Here is a 22,400-nt window from a genome sequence, read left to right as displayed (position 1 = left end):
TCTCTTTCTATAATTATTCATTGGATCTTGAAATATCTACAAAATTCTACTGGGATAACTCCAAAAATCTCTCCCTTACACATCGGACCTCGGGTCGAAGTGAAGCCAACCCATTTCTCCCGTAAACTGTTAGGTCGAGATTTGTTGGTTAAACTTGAGTTTTGATATCAGTGTTAGGTGGTCTTGAACCTATCTCAACCCCAAAAGCTAGCTCAAGAGGTAATGTTTTCTTTCACACTTATAAATTGACTACCAGCTTCTTTCACAACCGATGTGAGATAACCCCAAAACATGCTACTACCGTCTAGATCAATAATAAAAGGTATTGTGATACACATAGTTGCCAATGCATTCCCCTCAGAGCCTCTTGCTATAACACCCACATCAATCTTATTTTTCAGTTTATCTAATGCCACCAAGTGGTTTCTTTCATCTATATATGTCTATCTTGTCTATTATTTTTCTCCAATTATTCCGAGAGACTTGTGTTGCTTGATGGAACTCTTCAACTAAATCTTTGACACTTTTTACCAATTGAGAGGGGTATGTGAGATCAGCTCCATAGACTACAGAACCAAATCCTTTTAGGCCAATGTTGCTACCAGTTCCAATTCTTCTTCATCCAAATTCTCCACTAGCTTTTCAAATAGGCACCACACATCATCTTCATCACTGGACATTTTCTGTATTTTTCTATCACATTTCGACCATCTTCTACAGACGATGGGCAACTTCAATTATATGACACAAACCACAGATGGGACAAAGGGATCCTAAGCTGTTTCTTTTTTAAAAAGCTGATCTTTTTTGCCATGAGGACTTACGGCCAAATTGCATATTCTTGTCGAGAAATGCTACACTTTTTTTTTTTTTTCAAAAATTGGTTTTTAAGTGATGTGTCACCATCCCATGGACAAAATAATAAATCTCATTAGATGGTAACACATCATTTGGAAAACAACTTTTGGAGAAAGAATTTGGAAAGTGTATCCCTTTTCATTTTTGTCGATCGCTTCATCTACATTGAATATTTCTTTAATCAAATTGATTTTCCACCGCTTTGTGTCTTCATCAATTAATCCTTTTACCCATGTGTCTTTGCCACATATTACGCGAGGCTCATAATCTATTTATCCTTCCAAATTTTAATTGATTCTCCATTGCCCACTCTCCATAATAGACTAGCTTTTAAGAGTTATTCTGGAATTCCATATACGCTCGATTCTCCATTTGCCAATATTTGCCTCCAAAAATACCCTTTGGGGATGGTATTTTTTCCTTAAAAATTCTAGCAACCAATGTGTGATGATTATGAAGCAATCACCACCCTTGTTTTGCCAACAAAACCAAATTAAAACATTTTAGGTCTATCCAAAACCCTATCCACCCTGATTTTTTCACATCTCCATTCTTACCCAACTCATCAACGCACGCGACTTTGACTCATTTTTTTTTCGGCTCCACTAGAATTTGAGCAGCTTTGAGTTTATTTCCCTACAAAGCAACTTGTGTAATTGACATAACCCATGTTGTACGAGTTGTGCTTAATATCTACCCGCATGAAAGCGACCTTAATTAGACAGTGAATGACCTTCTGACCCTATGGAAGGACTTATAGTTAGCTCCAATCCCACATGCCTCATGAAAATTAGTTCATCTTCGTCTTTTGGCCTTCACGCACCAAAGATCGGACACCACCCCCCCCCCCCCCCCCCCCCCAAACACCAACACCAACCACCCTTAGAGCAAGGATGATAAGAACATTAGAACACCAACCACCCTTAGGGCAAGGATGATAAGAACATTTCTAATGGCTTAGTTATTTTGCATTTTTAGCCAAAAATGGCTAATAAAAATGTCCGAAAAAAAAAATCCATTAATGTTTCTAAAAGCAAATATAAAATCCGTTCACGTATAATTATTTTAATAATTTTTTTTTCTTTTTCTCGTTTTTTAACCTCTTTTATCTTTCGAATGCAATTGATGCAGAAAATCTATGTAGAATTTACTTACTCAAATAAATTTTGAGTGGTATAGTCATCTTTAAGCAATTTGTATGAAATAATTAAAATGTTCAAATTATTAGCAATTCAAACAATCACTTGTGTCCTTTGTCCAATAATTGTATGGTCATACTGTACGAGAAAGATAAGCAGATGACACGTGGAATCAGTTCTATGGTGCAGCTGTACAGATGGAAGAGTTTTCATTCTCAGAGTACACATATGCACCCCTTCTTGGGTTGAGGAAATTCTATTTTGCCGCCAGCAAATGCAATGGAACACCCTCCTTAACCTGATTTTAAAATTATTATTGGGTTTAAAATAAATTATTTTTAAATTGTAATTTACTTGTAATCGTAAAAGTGATAAAAATTAGGGAAAAATATAAAAAAGCCCTCCAAATTACTAGCCGTTTTCGATTTAGCCCATAATGTTCCAAAAGTGATAAAGTCGCCTCCCAAACTACCAAACTATTACATTTTGGCCACTTCGTTAGTCAAAACCGTCAGTTTGAACGAAAACTACAAAACGACGTCGTTTTGTTATGAGTAAGTTACTACAATGCCCTTTTATAAAAAAATTTTAAAAAAAAATTTGGGAAAAATATAAAAAAGTCTCCCAAACTACCAGCCGTTTTTATTTTAGCTCTTTAATGTTCAGAAAGTGATAAAGTAGCCCTCCAACAAAATGAAGTCATTTTGCAGTTTCCGTCCAAACTGACGATTTTAGCTAAAAGAGTGGCCAATTTATTAATTTTTCCCTAAAAATTATATATCATTGTGTCTCTTTCGCTTTTATGGCACATTGTCCTTCTATATATCAACACACGTCACTTGCATGTGTTCCATTTTGCTTTTATGAAAAGTAAAGCTATATATCATATTTTATTTTAAAATTATCACACAATATTTATTTATATATATATTTTTTTTAACAAAGCTTCATCTAATAGTTAGTTGTAAGCATCACGTTAACATCGTAGAATAATTATGAGATATAGACATAATTTCTAGCATTACTCTTTTATGAGTGTAATTGATAACCTTTTTAAGGCGTTTTTTTTTTTTTCAATTAAAAAAGTATTTTGATGTGGCATAAAAGTAAAGATATTGTAGATTTTTGTGAGTATTTTGCATTGAAAATTGTTTATTATATTCTTTAATATATATTTTTTTTAGTAGAAATGAAAAAATAAAAGTAGTGAACATGAGTGAATTAGGAAACGTACCCATATCAAATAGTATGAACAAATAATGATAACGATTGCTTGTCCTTCATATAACATTTTATTGGTGGTCCTTTCAATTTATTGTACGTTTGGAGTTTTAGATGTGGTCTACGTACGATTCCTAGAAAGTTATATATATGCTCTATAATTCAAGTTCTTTTTATTTTTATTTTTTTGTGTCTTCAAGGTGTAGCTCAATCGACTGTAGATCACGTCTTATGAAGCAGAGGTTATTAATTCGAATTCCCCCTCCCCCTTCCCTTGTGTGGACATGTAAAATAAAATAAAAATAAGAAAAAAATGTATTTTTTCTAAATATTTATGAGAGGTAAATATTCTAAATAACTTCTTAAAATTATGTATAAGAGTATCTAGGAGAATTACATAAAGATATCTAATTGGTTAAAAAAAAAAAAAAAAATCTACTTTTCTTTGGACAAAGTTTTCCTTCAAACTGGGTTGGAAGAATTTCCTTCAACCTAACCTATAAGTGACATATGTCCCATGAATATGTCAGATGTACATGTTTTTTTAATAGCAGGGACAAAGTTGAAATAAATTTTATTAAAAATTCGTGTGCATCTCACATGTTATTAAAAAAATGGACACATGTCACTTTTATAGATTAAGTTTGAAGGAAATTCCTCCAACCCAGTTTGAAGGAAAACTTTGTCCCTTTTTTTTTTAAGTCATAAATGTTATATTTTGGTGGTCTAAAATGCTGACAAGTTTCTCTTTAATATATTATTCTTAGAATGCTTATATATATATATATATTTCTCTAACAATGGTTAATAAGAAGTAGGTTACAAAAGAACCAAAATATAATATATAAAATGGTTTTAGGGCAGCTAAATATGTGACAATGACAAGTATATGACTGTTTTTTGTTATAATATTTCTGAAAATTAAAGGATGAGTTTAACTTTTAATAAGTTTATCGATAAGATTGTCGAGGTAAAACAGGATCACCTTTGTAACAATGTGCTCTGAGAGTAGGGTTAAGAGTGTTCTAATTTAGTTAAGGTATGTTTGGAATTTGGTCCTAGGTTACAAATGAGAGAAAATATAATTTCTGGACACTTTAAAAAATTTTGTGTAGAATGATCAAAATGTGTCCTAGAATGATCAACCAATAATGCTCAAACCCTAACTATATATATATATGACAATGTTGACGTATGCCTTTAAATAATATAAAATCTTGTGCATTGCTAAATATGCAGACTTTAAATCTTAACTATGAAAAATAATGTTACGTACCATTTTTCCATTCCTTCTTCCTATGTAAAGGAAAATTCGTTCTTTCTAGATTTCATCTTAATGGAAATATGGTATGCAGTATTACTTGACCAGGAGATGAATACTATCAATTTCATTTGAAATTGAGATGATCTTTGTCAATGATTGTTAGCTCCAATCTCACTTAATTGCCTCAGTTATTATAAGAGAAATGTTATACATACTTCTAAGTATATATTGCTCACTTCTTAAAATGGCTGTAAAAATCATCATTAGATATACATGTGTAGCTTTCAATTATGATTTTCACTATTACATCAGACAGTGACCGATGCATAGTGTTGGGTCATGGACTAGTCTACTATTTATTCAGCAATCCTCGGGCCCAGCCAGAGGAGGCCCAAATCCGAGACCTGCTTATCCGATCCGAGACCATGAATCCGAGACCTCCTCTAGCCGAGACCATAAAGTCCGAGATTAACTCAGGACATGTAAGTCTCGGTAAAAGGAATAACTCCGATATCCTGAAAGATGTTACTTTTAATAAATAAGTAATCATTGTTATCATATCTTTTACAATATCCATGAAGATATGACAGTTGATATCTAAGATCACAAAAGCGATTGAGTCCTACTCGGACGCTCTAATCTAGCATGGCCTAAAAGATTACAAGGCTGATCCTCTGATCTCAAGCCACTGAAATCGTGGAACAACTAACAAACATGATCTTTTATTCAAATGTTTGCTTAGCTGATATCAAGGGATAAGATTCCTGAGTATACGGGAAGTCAAATTCTCTCCCTGCCTATAAATATAAGTCACGCTATCAAAGCAAAGGTAATCACAACTCTCATAATCTGAGCTCTATAGTTGTTGCTAGTATTCTTTTCCATTCTGACTTAGGCATCGGAGTGCTCACGCCGGCTCATCCCCAGTCACTTCGATTCTTCTTTATTCTTTGTTGTGCAGTTCCAATTGTTCGTGTGCGTTGGACAAATCAAGGTCATCAGGCGGGCCACGTCATCATCTGAAAAACTGTGCATCAACACATAGCACATTTGAAAATGAGTTCATCATCTTCATCTTCTGCTTGTTTTCCTCGTCACAAAAGATTGGACCCCCACCCCCCCCCCCCCCAAAGCATGTGTTGAAGTGAAAGTGGTAACCTCCGGATGTTTTTGGTGTGGAAATTCCTATATTGTCAACTTCATGTGTCCCAACAGACGAGGGCAGCGATTGGTTGTCTTTTATAATAACATTATTGTTAAATTTGTGGTCCATGATGCCACGATGCCTTTATTTGATGTGGTCCATGATGCATTTATTTTAGTTTCGGAAAAATTTGTACAATTAGTCCCACGCATGCATGTGTTACACTTATTTACAGTAGTCTTTTAAAATTTTTGGCTTTTTCCTAAAAAAAAAAAAAAAAAAAAAAAAAATCTCCTACTATACTGTGAAGGATGATGCCCTCTAAGTCTCAATGGCCCCAAAATGATAGAGAGAATTAAAATGCAAACAGTCCCATTTGTATTAGTTGTGGGTATGGTTTATATATATAGCATGCTATTACTTATATTGTGAGTGTACTTGGGAGATACTTGAGCGATGCTAGTTTAAGTTCCTAAAAAACTACAGAGAAAGTACTGAGGTACTTGTAGGGTACTAGTGATTTTGTGCTAACGTATTTGTAATTTGACACACGATGTATTTAGATATTATGATGCCAATTATGTTGGTTTTTTAGATTGTGTATTTATGATGGTAGGAGAAGTTCGTTTTGAGGAAAAGTGTCATACAAACACACACTTATAACGTCTTCAACTATGGAGACAGATCTAGCGTGTAGCTTGTTGTAAGGTTACCTGTCAATGTGCCAATGTGATATAGCATTGCCGCACCAACTAACAAAATTTGCCCAACCACCTCATGGTCGATCATCACCACCCCACCGAAGCTCTGGGGGTTGTCACAATCACCTTCGACAAGAGAGTTCTGGTGGTCGCGACACCCCCCCCCCCCCCAGTATGGTGGTCGGAAGTGACAACAACCAAGAGAGAGTTCGTGCATTTTTTTTAAGTGACGTGATAGTTTTATGTCGCACTACTGTGTTAGTTAGCACGTAAGGGAAGTACATAAATGGTATGTACGAGTAACATTACTCAATATAAAACGTTTGTACAAGTATAATTTTTGTAAGTACCGATGCAAGCAAATCTTTTAAAGAAAGATGATAATTTAGATTGGAAAATGATGGTTTATATTTTCATGGACACACAAGTGAGTTTGGTGCATGTATTTTTTTGGAAAATGATTGTTTTTTATATGCAAAATTTCTTTCGTTCAAGTAGAAATGTTATACACATTCTCGTTTTTATGCTTTCACACATAAACCTTCTCATGTCTTTTAAAATTATAATTTGATTATAATTTAATAATAATTCATTACAAATTCAATGGTGATCGGAAGAGAGTGAGAATGAGAATATAGAAGTGGGTGTGTGTATAACATTGCTCTTTGTTTAAAGGTGCTACATAATCAAAGCCACGTGGAGCAATTTGAGGGCATTTGTTAGCTATATCTTGTCCCAACATTGATGAAGGCCCATGAGGAAAATGACAAGGTTTTCTTTCAAATAGGATCTAACTTAGTATAAATGAAAATCTATTGGATTACATTGATTTACAATAATTTTCTTGTGATATAATTGCAATTTTTTGAATTTGGATTCTTTTCGGTTCATTTGAGCTAGAGAGGAATCGATTCTTTTAAAAAGAAGGGCAAAATACAAGAACCGGCTCCTTTCCTGCTCCGGGTCCAACTTCTTTGGGGGGTTTCAAATCTCATTTGGAATTCTAGACCAGATTGACCCATGGGCCATGGGCCCACCCAATTAACTTGTATTTATTTATGTCCTACTTATTTATATCCAAATTATATTGCGGATTGCCAAACTATACTGGCCCAAGATTGGCCCCGGTTGACATGGGCCTATGTCAATGGACTGGGCACTGCCCAGTGTGGAGATTTGTTGAAAGGTTAGTTTTCTCATAAAGTGAATTCTTTCCCCTCAGTCTACTAATGGTAGCAATGAATTCTTACTGTCATTGCTACCATTAGTACATTGTTATTATTATTTACCATAGCTGCTAAATAGAGCTCAAAAGTGTTTTGGAGGCTTTAATTACACTAAGGTGGCTTTCATTAAGGCTTGCTTTCTGCATGATTATAGTGTTCTATTATTTGGCAACTAGTAATGCAATTTCAAAGCTGAATTAGGTGAGCAATTCTAGTTGTGTCATCAGACCTGTAAAAAGAGATTGACCCTCAGTCATCTATACTATCTACCAACATTTCCTATTAAAGCATAATTCTTGGATGATAAGAAGAGTCATCGGCTACACAAAGGTCATAGAAGTTATAATAATAATGAGTCACATGAGATATAAATCGTTTGAAGTGAAAGAGTTTGTAACATATAGTGAAAAATTGTTAAGGTTTAGAGTTTCAATAATGTACTTATAACGTGTAAGAACCGATGAATTGCGTGGGGTTTATTATAAATAGAAGACAATTGCTTCCCTTAATTTACCAGATTCAAAACCCAAAACCTTTGTGTTGATATAAATCTAATACTTTTGATGGACCCTTTGGCCTTTGCTGTGAATGTGAAAGTTCAAGACCCAAAAAAAAAAAAAAAAAAACAAATGGAAAAGGCTGGAGAGCTCTAAATGCAAGGCCCACAATCCTCACAAAGTAGATATAGTGTCATAATAGAGTGTGGCAGTTATTTTTACTTTTGAGTTTTGACCCATATCATCAACTTTCACCTCCTTGTGTGATTCCTATCACTTATCAACCATCCCCCATTAGGGCAGAGCATAGAGAGCTGCTGCGCCGCCTAAAGCCTGAGCAACTGAGCTGCTGAGCTGAAAAGTGGTGGTGCATTGGAAACTGGTTTACATATTTTTTGAGTCTCATAATCAATGATAGCATGCAGCTGGTAAAAAACAGAGTAAACAGTGCAGAAGGGAGAATGGCAGAAAAGGGATTGGCGTTTCCAAATTTGATGAAGCTTGTCAGCATCCCTCTGACTTGAAACTTTGCTTTCAAACCTCATTATCCCAAGTACACACTTCCCAGTCTGGTGTCATAATCATAAATCCCCCCCACTCATTCAATCTCTCTCAAATGTGTGTTTTTTGAGGCACATTTGATCTGATTTACTTTCAAAACTCTTTCACATTTCTTATTTTCAATAGAAAATTTATTTATGCTCAAGATTTGAAGTTAATATATCTAACGGTATACATAATGTCATATTATTTAAATTCGGCCGGTAAATTCTTGCTTTTTTTGAGAAGAAACAGTATACATAATGTCACATTATTTAAATTTGGCCGGTAAATTCTTGCTTTTTTTGGGTGGGGGGGAAGAGGATTATAGAAGATTCAAATTGATATTATTGTATTGTTGAATTTTTCAAAGGCATAAATAATGTTCTTTATTGTGACTACTTTCAATAAGATGTGTTTGTCAGGTTACTTTAGTGCTATACTCGAAGTTGGATTCTACATGATTTTAAGAATCTAAGGAATTGATTTGATTGTCTCTTCATTTTAAGTTAATTTTCTCAGGAGGCATCACTCCAAACTAGTTAAAGTCTGTGATTACCCTTTTTAGGATCACTTCAGAAGAGATTTCTCGGCAATGGGGGATGGGGGGTTTGTACCTTGTCAGGAATGTGGGGTTGCTTCAAAGGGCCTCAAACATCCCATCGATAAAGAAACCCAAACAAATAAAAAATCATAAAAAATAAAAAATAAAAAATAAAAAACCAAAGGAAAAAGGGTGTAATGAAATGCTATATTGCGCATATTTGTTCAGAAAGTTCGAACTAGTGCTCTAACTCTTTACCCGAATAAGTGGAGCATAAGTGTCATTTCACATGAATTACCCCCGTATTACATGCACCTTATCGAGATCTAGGAGGAGAGGCTATTGTATATTTCTTCTTATTAATTCTAATTGAGTAAGACACATTTGTGAATTGATGCAAAAATGAGAGGTTATTTAGACTTATTATTTGGACAGATACTCTTTCCGAATAGGTGTGACTTAAGTGTACTCTCTCGCATGAACAAACCGTATTACATGCAATTTGGCAACACATTGCACCTTATCTAAATCTAGGAGGAGAGATACTACTCCTTATTATATGTTCTTCTTATTAATCCCAAATGAGTAAGACACGTTTTTGACCCGTTGCATAAATTTACGGAACCGAATTCTCTCCGGATAATTTTGAACTAGAGAACGGCCGATTCCTAAATGTTGAAGGGCAAAAGCGTCTTTTCACCTTTTTTTTTTTTTGCTTAATTTTTTTTTTCCTTTTAACTTTGTGAGCATAGCAGATGGAATATATTCAATTCCTCCGACAGTCCAATCTTGTATGATTGTACCATCACCCAGTATATAATGCTGTTTGGAGAACACAGATACGAGATATGCATAATATGGGAATATCATCATCATTGCTTTGACAAGCATGAAATCTGTGCTTGGCACAATGTCAGCAAGTGTTAGTGCAGTCTCCACAACCCTACTTCCATGCCAGAATTCTTCTTCTTTCTAGTCAGACAAAGTGCACAAAAGAATTTTTGTCAGAAAATACCAAATCTTCTTCCACAAGTACCTAATCAAATTTTTTTCTGGGCTAGAAATTTATCTACGCTTTATTATTATTTCTCACAAGTCTAAATCTTATATCTCATAGTATATTTATCAACACAATTGTAATCAGTCAACATTGAGACGCCTCAATTAGAGCATACGACTGAATCATCCAAAAGGGTGGCAACGGGGTGATTTAGTTACCCAAATGATTAATTTGAAAAGTGGGCAAATAATCTCCTCTACCCAAAAAGAAACGGTTTGGCCACTCCAATAGCACTTTTGCCTTACAAGTCACCCTTTTCATTATTTTTCTATTATAATTTAAGCCATTCATTGAAAACGAACCGTTCAAATAAAAGGTATGATCTGATATTGAACCGAAACTCAATCTTTTTCGAAGCCATATATATCCGAAAATATATTGATCAAATTTGGTGGTGTCAAATAGGTAGATACGTGCAAGTGTGTCCTTTTTTTCTTCTTTACGAATGCATGATGTAAAGAGTTGTGCCCACATTAAATTCTCAAGATGTAGAAGAAGATTTTTCTCACACAAATGAGGGTTGTGACTTGTGAGCCATGAATCTTAAATTCCTCTTTGGGGTGTTGGCTCTCTAGGCTAGGTGTATGTCGATTGTGGCTATGAAATTAGAGGAGACAAAACACTAATTTGTCTCTGACTGCAGCAACCCCAATAGGAGACCAACCCCAAACATTGTGGCCAATGTGTGATCCCCATCAGCAACAATTGCCTACGTTTATGTTGACAACTTGATCCCCATGTCTCTCCAAACCACACCTATAACAAAGACCTAAAAGCAACACATATTTTGAATTTATTTATTTGGGTCCTTGCCAAGTTTCCATACCATATAACCTTATGATTTTAAGGTTGACACGCGGCTTAGCTTACAACCTCAAATCAAAGGAAGTGCCTTTTTGGCATTTTTATTCACATGTCATTTTCCAATAACAAGTTTGGTATTTATGAATGGATAAAGATCCCAAGCAAGTAGGTTTCGAGCAATCTACTCTTTCTTGTTTGGATAGATAGGTTTTTACGAGAATTTTCTCATTTTTGTTGAAAATCCGAATCCATGCATAAATAGATCAGAACGAAATAACTATTCATATATGTTATTTAGTTACCCCGCCCTTATTGAAGCGGGTTTGGTTTAAATTTTTGATACCACAAGAATTAGATTTATTGCTTATAGAAGTTCACCATAATGATCCAATTAAATGAATTTCATGCATTACCAGCATCCTATGCTCAAGGGTGTACAATATTTAAACAAAAACAGTCATTTTATATTACAATTTTTATTATAAGTTTATTATAAATTGATTTGATAATCTACGTGATACTTATCGTGTCAATTAGTAAAATATAGTTGAATAACATACATAACATTTACAAACTTACATAATAGTCCACGTAATACTCATTTTTCATATTGTCAATGGATTAGGATCTTCAGCAATTTAGACACTATATGTAAGAGATCAGTTTAGAAGATAACCATCTGCTCGAGTAGCTGATCGAACAAATAAAATTTATTTAAACAAGTAAATCTCAGTTAATGCTAAGGAGCACCACTTCTTTTGGATAAATTCCGAAAAAGTGGTGCTATGCAGAATCATAGGGTGAATCTGATATGGTATTTTGCCCAAATTACAATTTAGACAACAAATTTGTGGGAATGTCAATCATGCCACCTACTTCTCCTACAAGCAAAGGTTCTTGAAGTCAATTATTAAAGCAGAAAAGTTGTTTTTAGTTTAGTTGGGTCTGCAGCCTTATTTGAGGTGTTTGAATATTATCCACTAAACACTGGGAGGATGGCCATCAACCTCAAATTAAAGTCAATAATAACCCCAAAAATATTCAAATGCAACAAAAGGAAACAAATGGAAAACAAAAAAAAAAATGATAGAATGAGGGTGTTCTCATTATAGCTAGGTGAGGTTTTTCATGCATTGTGTTTTGAAGCTTATATTTCATACCAATTTTCAAATTCAAGAAAAAAAAATGTGATGATCTTAGAATATTGCATTGATGTTTGATTTTTTATTAAGTATTTAAAATCCGAACTCACTCCAAATATAAATAGTAATTTCACTTATATTAATAGACAGATTTGAAAAATGCAAATGTTACATCTTCTTCATGATTATATTTTTATTTGAACTTTATTCATAATGTTAAGATACGTTGGTGGAGATAATATGTAAAACGATATGTTGAAATGTTAAGTAAGTTCTACACTTATTTATATATAAATTATTTACTTTTTTGTAAGTCAAAAATTAAAAAATAAATTTTAGGGATAAATAATATATATTTTATATACACAAATATTCAGTTTTGAATTTTATGATTGGATCTCATCAGGTTTAGACTTGGACCTAATTGGATTGAACTTGAATTAAACTATGATAGACCACATGTCCACTCAGCCAACCTAGGTCGTGAGTATAGACTCGGGAGTTTATGATTTGGGTCGGGATAATAAAACCCAAACCACGAGTTCAAATCAGACTATGGAAGTTGATGTATCTATATAGCAATTGCTTCGAGAGCTATGGGATTGTAGCGCAAAGAATAACCACCCTACAGTTTCATCCTACGTGCCATGTGATTTTAGATGAAGAATTTGGCTTAAGGCCATAACCTGCCAGCAAACAAAGAATTTGACGCGGAATTTGGCTACGCTCGTCGCCTATTTGATAACGAAGAATTTGGTCCAATGCTTGGCCAAGGTTGAACCCTATTGGTTGATGACACTTGACCACAATCATATTCCATTAGTGGACACTTCCTATAAGGAGAAGATACACAACAATTTCATATACGATCACATAACCATTCTCTCAAATGTTAAACACTTTCTTAAAAGTTAAAACACTGACGCAGTTTATCATTACTAATTTAAGCATCAAAAAGCTTTTTTTGCTAGTAATGCCAACAAACTCTTAGACTATTTCTAGTTTCTACTCCATTTTGATGGCATGAGAGTTCATCACCATAATTACTTTGAGGGCTAGTGATAGTAGATTGGTTCCAAAGACTTTCGTTTTCTTTGATTTTTTTTTTTCTACTAAAAAGCCCTAAAGACAAAAATGAGGTAGAAGAATGTTCACTTTAAGAGGAGAAATAAACAAATCTAGAAGAGAGGGAATAAATAGTGGAATATATTGACAAGAGAGATTTGCTTTTCTATGACCCATCATCATCATGCATTAATCAGTAGCTTGTCAGTAAAATTGACACGTGTTGCCTTTGCATCCAACCAAGAAAAAACTTCTATGGGCCAATCGGATTTAAGTGTTGAGGTTTGACCTTGTCTGGGGATTAGCAGGCTGCACGATTGGGTCTATTTCACGCGCTTTGCAGTTAATTGATACAAGCCCTCCATTTTAAACATATCCCCACAAAATTCGACTTTTCTTTCATTTCTGCCCTATTTTTAATCCATATTTGCACATTAGGTTCTCTTTTATAGCAAAGTAGTAGTTGTTGTTGTTGCTTTTTATTTTTTTGTAATATTAAAAAAAAAGTGTTGAAAGAAGATTTTTAAATTTATTATATGAAATTGATATCTGTCTTTAAAGTGTATTGTTTTTACATATATTTTAGTTTTTATATCCATTTTTATTCCATCATGTGATGCTTCTATGGATAAATGTCAGTTTAATAAATTAAATTGAAATAATTGTTTCCAAGCTAAATTTATAAAGAAGAAAAAAACACTGTTTCATTTGTTATAATTCTCTTATACTGTCTTTTATTTTTTATTCTTAAAATAAAAACATTAACAAATAATCTAAAACATAAAACACTTGAAACGATTTTCACATTTATGACACGAAAAAAAAAAAACCCTTGAAACACGTTAACAAAAATATCCCATCTCCTACTCACTTATAGTTATCTCATTACGCTTGCATTGAGCTTAGAGAACTCTTTTTGTGAGCCTTGAAAATTATTAGAATTTAACTCTTTAGATCATAGTAAAAGATCATTCCTATAGGACATTTTTCGAAGCACACACTCAAATTGATAGAATAATTGAGCTTGTGAGGTGAAGCTTTTTATGATTTGTTTAGAGTCCTTAAAGAGGTTTTGATGATTTTTTATGCAATTGTATAAAATAACAATAAGAAAGAAGAAAAAGAATGGGAAAAAAAGAAGAAAGAAGAAGAAGAAGAAGCAGCAGCATAAGCATTTCTTGTTGATTCTCCCATAAGTACTCTCTAGACAAGGGACATTAATATGCATTAAATTGTTTATGCTAAGAATAGTAAAGTCCAAAAAATGGAACAGGATCCTCTCCAGTTCATTTGAACTGAATAATATCTAGTTAGTTATATTATATGGGTATTTTTGTCTCGGCAATGAACCGGAGAATATCATAATTGTCAAAAAATGGAGGGTGTATTAAACAACTAAACAAGTACTCTATTACGCCACATAATCAACTTTCTTTTTTTAGTAAGGACTGATCCAAGATTTGATTGACACTGCACATTAGCAAGATAAAATAATGGGAAATAAAAATGTGATTTCTAGCGGGAAGATTAACTTGATATTATACACAAGGTAATTGAAACATCATGATTTATACCTTAAAACGTAAGAGCAGTTGTTATCTTCTAACACCATATGAAACACATTCTAATGCTAATAATTAAGTATCATTGTAAAATAAAAAATAAAAAAAAATTATTATTTTAACTATGCTTAAAATGAACATTCTTTAACGAAAAGCTATATTCATTAGTGGTTCAAAATATATATTTGCTAATTATTGCTTAAAGAAACATTTATCCAATAATGATAGGATTTCAACCCATGATTAAAATAGCTTGGCTAATTTTAGATGAAATCCTATCTTCTTGACAAAAAAAAAAAAAAAGAGGTTTAGGCAAATTTTAGGCAAATCATTTTAATAAATAAATAAAAAATTATCAATAACTTGGCTAAAATTTGCCTAACCCATTTTTTTTTTTTTCAAATGAAAGAATTCTTCAATCATTTGGCCAAACACAAATGAAAAGAAATGTAGTTTGATTAGAGCATGTTTGGGATTTAGTCTGAGAAATATAGTTTTTAAGTCAGAAAACGCTTTTTGGCAAAAGTTTTATTTTTAAGCTTTTGCAAAAAGTGTGTTTTAGTCATTTTTAGGCTTTTTAGACCCTTAAAAGCACTTTTAATTTTTTTTACTAAACGAATATTCTTTTATTCAAACGAACTTTTTGAGTATTAAATGCACTTTTAAACCCTTTAAACGCACACCCAAATAAACCTTTATTCAGCTCTATAAAGTATTATTATCAACAAGCGTTTGACTTACGTCCAATGAAAAAATTACAGAAGGCCATATGTGCAAAAATTAACGGTAAAGATTGTCTCCAATAAAATTCTATCCCAATCTTGTAATTTACCGTTAGTTTTTGTTCAAGAGATTTTCAATAATTTATTCACACCTCTTTCAAGATATGACCAAAAGGAAGAAAAAGGGTCATTGGCAATGCCAAACTACAAAATATTCAAAGGAGTTGGAAGTATGTGAAATTAAGTCAAAATGCAAGGACATAATTAGAAAAAGAAAAGGTTTTATTAAGGAAAAATCTGGTATTGACAAAACAAATAGTAAAATAATTGGTGTTTAGCCTCTTTGAGACACTAAAAATGGGAAGCACATCATCCTCACAGCCAGCATTTCTCTCCTCCCTCCAACTGTTTGGTGTTTTAGTTGTTGTAGGAGCAAAATCCGGAATCAAAGACAAATGTGTTGAATCTCTTGTTCAAACCAAACCAAAGTGAGAAAGACAAAAAGATAAAAATAAAAGTAAATATAAAAAAATAATAATAATAAAGAAGAAAAAAGAAAACAAAACAAAAATACACCCCAGAAACAAAGAAAGAAAAAGGAAGTCATTGGCACCAACGACCTTTTTGCTTTTCCCATCAATCTAACACCTCTTTTTTTTTTTTTTCTTTTTTCTTTTCTTTTTTCTTTTTCAAAATCTGAAAAAAAACCCATTTCACTAAACCAATCCAAAAACAGTTAAACAGAAAACCCACAACAAACAAAAACGAATTTTTTGTTCTTGTGTTGTTGTTTTTGTTTCTCTGTTCCCTCCATTCTGCACCCTTTGAGCTTGTTTCAATAAATGGTCTTTTCTGCTCTTGAATATAGCAGAGAGAGAGAGAGAGAGAGAGAGAGAGAGAGTTTGATTTGGGTGTTGCCGTGTTGATGGATGAACCTTACGAAACGAGAACAATGTAGCAGAGAGAGAGAGAGAAAAGAGAGGCAGAGAATGAGCAAAGAAAACTTTGGCATTGTGAAGGTCTGGGAAGCAACAGTACGCAAATCACAAGCTATTACCAAGAAAAGAACAACAATGTCTGTAGCACATGCTGACGACGACGAGCCAGGTCCAGGGCAAGTCTACGACGAGAGAGTCCTCTCCAATGGCGACTTCTACACCGGCCAGTGGGTTGAAAATGTCCCAAACGGCTATGGCAAGTATCTTTGGACAGATGGATGCATGTATGTCGGTGAATGGCACAGAGGCAGGACTGCCGGGAAGGGAAAGTTCAGCTGGCCCTCCGGCGCCACCTATGAGGGTGAGTTCAAGAGTGGCTACATGGATGGGAAAGGGACTTATACGAGCTGTTCTGGAGACACATATAAAGGCTCTTGGGTGATGAACTTGAAGCATGGACAAGGGACTAATAGCTTTTCCAATGGAGATTACTATGAGGGTGAATGGAGGCGTGGATTGCAGAATGGGCATGGCAGGTACCAGTGGAAGAATGGGAATCATTATATTGGGCAGTGGAGAAGTGGGTGTATGAATGGGAATGGAACATTGATTTGGAGCAATGGGAATAGATATGATGGGTTTTGGGAAGATGGGCTTCCTCAAGGGAATGGTACTTTTAGGTGGGAAGATGGGAGTTTCTATGTGGGTTTGTGGTGTAAGGATGGTAAAGAGCAGAATGGTACTTATTACCCATCTGCGAATTCCGATAGGAACTTGGATTGGGATCCTCAGGAGGTTTTTGCAGTGGATTTGAATGATTGTAAAGTTTGTCCAGGGGAGAAAGTTTTGATTTTTCCTTCTCAGAAGATGTTTAATTGGCCAGGGACGGAGGGGATAGGTAGAAAAGGATATGATGGGCATGTGAGGCCTAAGAGGACGTCCACGGATGGGAAAGTGAGTAATTATAGCTGGGAGAATGGTGAGGATGGTAGCTTCAATGGACTTGAGGGATTGGGGAATCTTCAGCTTGAGGGGTCGGTTAACAAAGGGAATGGAACACAGCAGCTCAGACTAAAGCCAGCGAAGAAACAGGGGTTGACAATATCGAAAGGGCATAAGAACTATGAGCTCATGCTCAATCTGCAGTTGGGGATCAGGTATTAATGAATTGTTGGTTGTTTCCTTGACTTCTGTTTTTTGCTTACATTGTTTTGGTGAGGTTTTTAGTTTCTTACCATTTTTTTTTTTCATTCAAATTATGTTTCTCTAAATTTAGAAGTTTCAAATGCAATGGGTGGAGGAAATGGTGTCAGGGTTTCCCCATTGTTATATAGCTGCGAAACTCAATGCATTTATGTACTTTATATTCAGAGATTCAATTTCTTTATCTGGTTCAAAACTGAATACATGAAATGGGTTTTAACTTTTCAAATCTTTTGGACGTTTCACAGGAATCATTATTCTGATGCAAAGGTTCTATAATATGCTTTTCAGGTTCCACTGATTTATTGTGTTTATTCATGTCTTTAGTATCCTCCATTTTAGCTCAGAACAATCTTCCAATCTAGCTTGTAGCAAAGATCTTGCAGTATATGTAATGCATGCCAAAGTTCTGAAGACTTTCTAGTCATACATAAGAAACTTGTAGGACTGCTTCGAGAGGATGAAAAGTGAAGGGACAACAATGATAAAATCTAACTTTTTACTGATAATATGACTTGTATACTGAAATTGATATATTATATTGGAAAAATTTACAAGCTTTGGAATCTTTTTATGTTTTAGAATTGTTTGGATTGTTACTTATCAAAAAAAAAAAAAAAAGAATTGTTTGGATTGTCTCACTCATGTAAAAGTCTGTTAGATCAATGTGGCATAAAAGAGAATAGAGGCCAAAAATTAAGGCGTCGTTATACTTCTACTCCTTGTCATTTAAGGGTTCTCCTGGAGGAGAAAAGATTATGAAATCTAGGAAGAATTTTCATTTGAAACAGAGTTCGCATTCGATTTTCTTTAATGTCCAAAGTGCAATAAAACGGATGATATTGCCAACTTTACTTCTTAAAGTTCCAAAATCTTTATCCAGAATTGCAATCTTAATTGCACATAACTGATTCTTTGTGCCATAGCACAGACATTCTGTTGGAAGGCCTGCTCCAATGACAACCCTTGATTTGAAGTCTTCGGCTTTTGATCCAAAGGAAAAAGTATGGACAAAATTTCCACCAGAAGGATCCAAGTACACCCCCCCTCATCAGTCAAGTGACTTCAGGTGGAAGGACTACTGCCCAGTTGTTTTCAGGTCAGACCTAGAAAGATTTACTTCTACATTGGTAGTCTGCTTTTGGCTATATGTCAGATTTCATTATATAACTTCAGTGAGGCTGTGTTTGGTGCTATACAAAAGTGGATTCTCAGATATGATTTCTGCAATTATCGTATGTGGGGCACAAAGAGCTAGACACTCTGCTCATAGAATATGCTATAATCTCCCAGATAACATTAGTGACTGGAAATTTTTGTGGGAAGCCATTTCACTGAAAGCAGACTAGGTTACTATTGCTCATTCATCTCATATATTGCATTGCTTCAGCAATAACCTTAGAAATTATGATACTCTTACCATCAAGATGCCTTTTGTAATTTGGATTTGAAACATACAGGGCCTGATGATCCGTTTTATTCTTATTTTCAGGACTCTCAGGAAATTGTTCAAGGTGGATCCAGCAGATTACATGATATCGATATGTGGGAATGATGCTCTTCGGGAACTCTCATCCCCTGGAAAAAGCGGAAGCTTTTTTTACTTGACCAACGATGACAGATACATGATAAAAACCATGAAGAAGGCAGAAGTAAAAGTGAGTTCCTTTTCTGCTTCATGCACCCAAATTTGAGATCAACACTGTTGCAACCCGCTTCTGATTCTAATTTAGTATTATTACAAGTGCTGCATCAACTTCTAGTTTCTAAAAGCTTTCCAAATTATATCTGGACTTCTTATTTGGTATCCAGAAAAGTTGAGTAATTCTCAAATTATCAAGTTGTGCTAATGATGCCAGAATTATTTGCAGCTTCTTGGTATTCTTTTGAAATATAATGGTGACATAAGCTTCTTTTTCTTCTGACCTAGCCACTTTTGCATGATATTTTCCTAATTACCACCTGAATTCTGAATATTCTTCTTTATGGAATTATGGAATTAGATGCGATCATAACTTGCCAAAATGTTACAGGTGCTCCTACGGATGCTCCCAGCCTACTACAATCATGTTCGGGCCTTTGAGAACACTCTAGTCACGAAGTTTTATGGTCTTCATTGTGTCAAACTGACAGGGGCTACCCAGAAGAAGGTAATGTCAAGGTGTATAGAACCTCTCATTTGCAATTTTAAAAAATAAATGGTGCACTGACTTTCATGCATTTCAGGTTCGATTTGTCATAATGGGGAATCTGTTCTGTTCTGAGTATGCAATTCACAGGCGGTTTGACTTGAAAGGTTCTTCCCACGGTCGTACAACTGATAAACCTGAGGCAGAAATTGATCCAACAACAACCCTTAAGGACCTTGATCTCAATTATATATTCAGGTTGCCGAAAGTTAGGTTCCAGGAGTTCTGCAGGTCGATTCTTATTCTTATCACTTTTTCTCTCATATTCTTCTTTTCCATTTTCTTCATTAGTATTTGGAACTGTCCTTATGTTATGTATGATATATTTGGAGGGGTGGACTAGTCAAAATTTTAGTTGCTTCTATCCTTTTGTATGAAATATGTTTAATCTGTATGCTAAACTTGGTTTGCTTAGGATAAGAATTCAGATATTGCTGGCAGTTACTTTGCTTAGAGTATAGGAATATCGTCTTGACAGTTCCGTGATGGTTGAGTTACTGGTTTTAGGTTTTTGTGATAATAAATTTGTGATCATAGCTCTTAAGTAGAATTAAATATAAAACTTTTAAATTGCAGATTGATGCTTATGATGCCAATAATTCAACATATTAGGAGAAAAATCCTGGCCGTGTTATGAAGTAATAGAATGATGTATGCTTTTGCTTTATTGTTGTTCTTTATCTGCTTGAGCAATGGCCATCCTCTTCACTCATTTCTATTAGATTCATAAACTTGCATACTTTGTGCACGTGTGTCTTTCTTTCTGAATCGAAAGTTAAAATATGGGAAGTTTGTGGAATGATGTGTGGTTTGTGTTCTATTTTCTCTTTCTCTTTGTAAGCTGAAGTGTACCTTCATGCAGGCAAGTGGACAGGGATTGTGACTTTCTTGAACAGGAGAGGATTATGGACTACAGTTTATTGGTTGGTCTTCACTTTCGAGAAACTTCATTTAGAGGTTGCCCTCCTACTACTGTTTATGTCCTATTTGGAATTACTTTCTGGTTTCATGGTTTTGGCATGAATTCTTACTGAAGAGATGAACTTATATTTCAGAAAATGGAGACTCTGACAAAGAAGGGGCCCCTCGCCTTTCCAGCACAGACATGGATCAGCTTCTTTTTGATCCCATCCGGTACGTCAAATTCATGAACATTGTGCCAACGTTTCTAATATTTTTGAAGAAGTCCCAACTCCTCAGTTAGACATGAATTTTCTATCAGGGTTCCTACTTCCTAGCTTACCATGATATTTCAAGTCTGTGTTATTCACTGATTTAAGATTATATTTTTTTGGAATATGGGTTGCCAGTTACAAGTTGTTCTAGACTAATGAGATATTTACTCTTTTTCCACCATCACATCCAAATTTTCTTTTATCCTCTCTGATTGGGAGTTTCTGCTGGCTTCCCAACTTGATCACTATACTGCACTTCGCCGGAACCTCTGCCTCAAGAATTTTCTGAATTCCTAATCTTTTACCACTCATATGATAGGATTACATTAAAGTTATTTCCAAGCCCTAGAATCAATAAGCAATTTTGTGTTTATCATTTTATCTGATTGCATGCTGCAGACGGGCGTCCGTTAAATTAGGTATAAACATGTCAGCACGGGCAGAACGGACAGTGAGAAGAAGTGACTGGGATCCTCAGCTGGTTGGAGAACCAACAGGAGAGTTATTTGAAGTTTCCATTTTCTTTGGTATAATTGACATACTACAAGACTATGACATTAGCAAAAAGCTTGAGCATGCATACAAATCAATCCAATATGACCCAACTTCAATCTCTGCTGTTGATCCGAAGCAATACTCGAAACGGTTTCGTGATTTCATCTTCAGAGTTTTTCTAGAAGACACTTGAAGCTATAGATTGATCCACATTTTCAACTTTCAGCTGGTGGCCATCCATGTATAGTTGGTCTCGAAGGAAATGACTTTAGTTAACAGCAAAAGGTGATTATTTTGACCATTGGCTTGGTCATTGGAGGGCTTTTTTGTGGCTGCCAGACATACATGCCTTGCAAATTCTGCAGTGCACCTTTCCCCTCAACATCTTATTTTAATTTGTAGTTACAAAAGTATGATATGTTCTAGTAAAGGTATAGATTAAAGTTGTAACCAGAGCTCTTCAGCCTCTTCCAATTGTATATGATTAACAAAAGGTGAATCTATATTGGAATTGATTCTTTTTGTATCCAATTTTCCCAGAAGGTGGGGAGTTCCTGGGAATTCGGCATATTGAATAAAAATGTACAGGAGTTCAAAGTGGTTATTTTTGTACAAAGATGGACCACATATGACCTTTGAATCTATATGGCAATATCCCCTGATTTTGCAAGGGAAGAGACTTTTTTTTTTTTTTTTTTTATTATTATTATTAAAAAAGAGGGGAGTTGAGAGTCTGAAAGTGATGGCTGAGAGGAAAGGGATGGAAGCACAAGAAGTCCCAGAAAGGGGACAATGGGGGAGCACTACTGATCAACTATATAGTTTTCTTTGTTTATGTGATATGGTTTGTCCTTTTGTTGATCAACAGAGGGTTGAATGTGTATAAGAATATTATTGGTGGTAGCCTGAAA

General features: G+C 34.6%; 1 protein-coding gene across 1 annotated transcript; it reads left to right on the top strand.

Annotated features, from left to right (window-relative positions):
• Nucleotides 1-16,547: 16,547 nt before the first annotated feature.
• PIP5K6 (Phosphatidylinositol-4-phosphate 5-kinase family protein) lies at nt 16,548-22,086 on the top strand. The gene is made up of 8 exons (XM_059604227.2): nt 16,548-17,584; nt 18,562-18,729; nt 19,123-19,288; nt 19,664-19,780; nt 19,857-20,050; nt 20,682-20,776; nt 20,875-20,953; nt 21,394-22,086. Exons 1-8 carry the CDS (start codon nt 16,563-16,565, stop codon nt 21,680-21,682), a joined length of 2,130 nt encoding a protein of 709 aa, XP_059460210.2. The 5' UTR covers nt 16,548-16,562; the 3' UTR covers nt 21,683-22,086.
• Nucleotides 22,087-22,400: the final 314 nt, after the last annotated feature.

Source organism: Corylus avellana, chromosome 2 (assembly GCF_965113065.1).
Source record: "Corylus avellana chromosome 2, dhCorAvel1.hap1.2, whole genome shotgun sequence".
NCBI lineage: Eukaryota > Viridiplantae > Streptophyta > Magnoliopsida > Fagales > Betulaceae > Corylus > Corylus avellana.
This window is presented reverse-complemented; position numbering and strand designations above follow the sequence as displayed.

Excerpts from the sequence above, each read along its gene's own strand:
- PIP5K6 (XM_059604227.2), top strand. The coding sequence starts at position 16,563 with ATGTCTGTAGCACATGCTGACGACGACGAGCCAGGTCCAGGGCAAGTC. Across the intron at positions 17,585-18,561 it reads AATCTGCAGTTGGGGATCAG|ACATTCTGTTGGAAGGCCTG; the intron begins GTATTAATGAAT and ends GCCATAGCACAG. Across the intron at positions 19,289-19,663 it reads TGAAGAAGGCAGAAGTAAAA|GTGCTCCTACGGATGCTCCC; the intron begins GTGAGTTCCTTT and ends AAAATGTTACAG.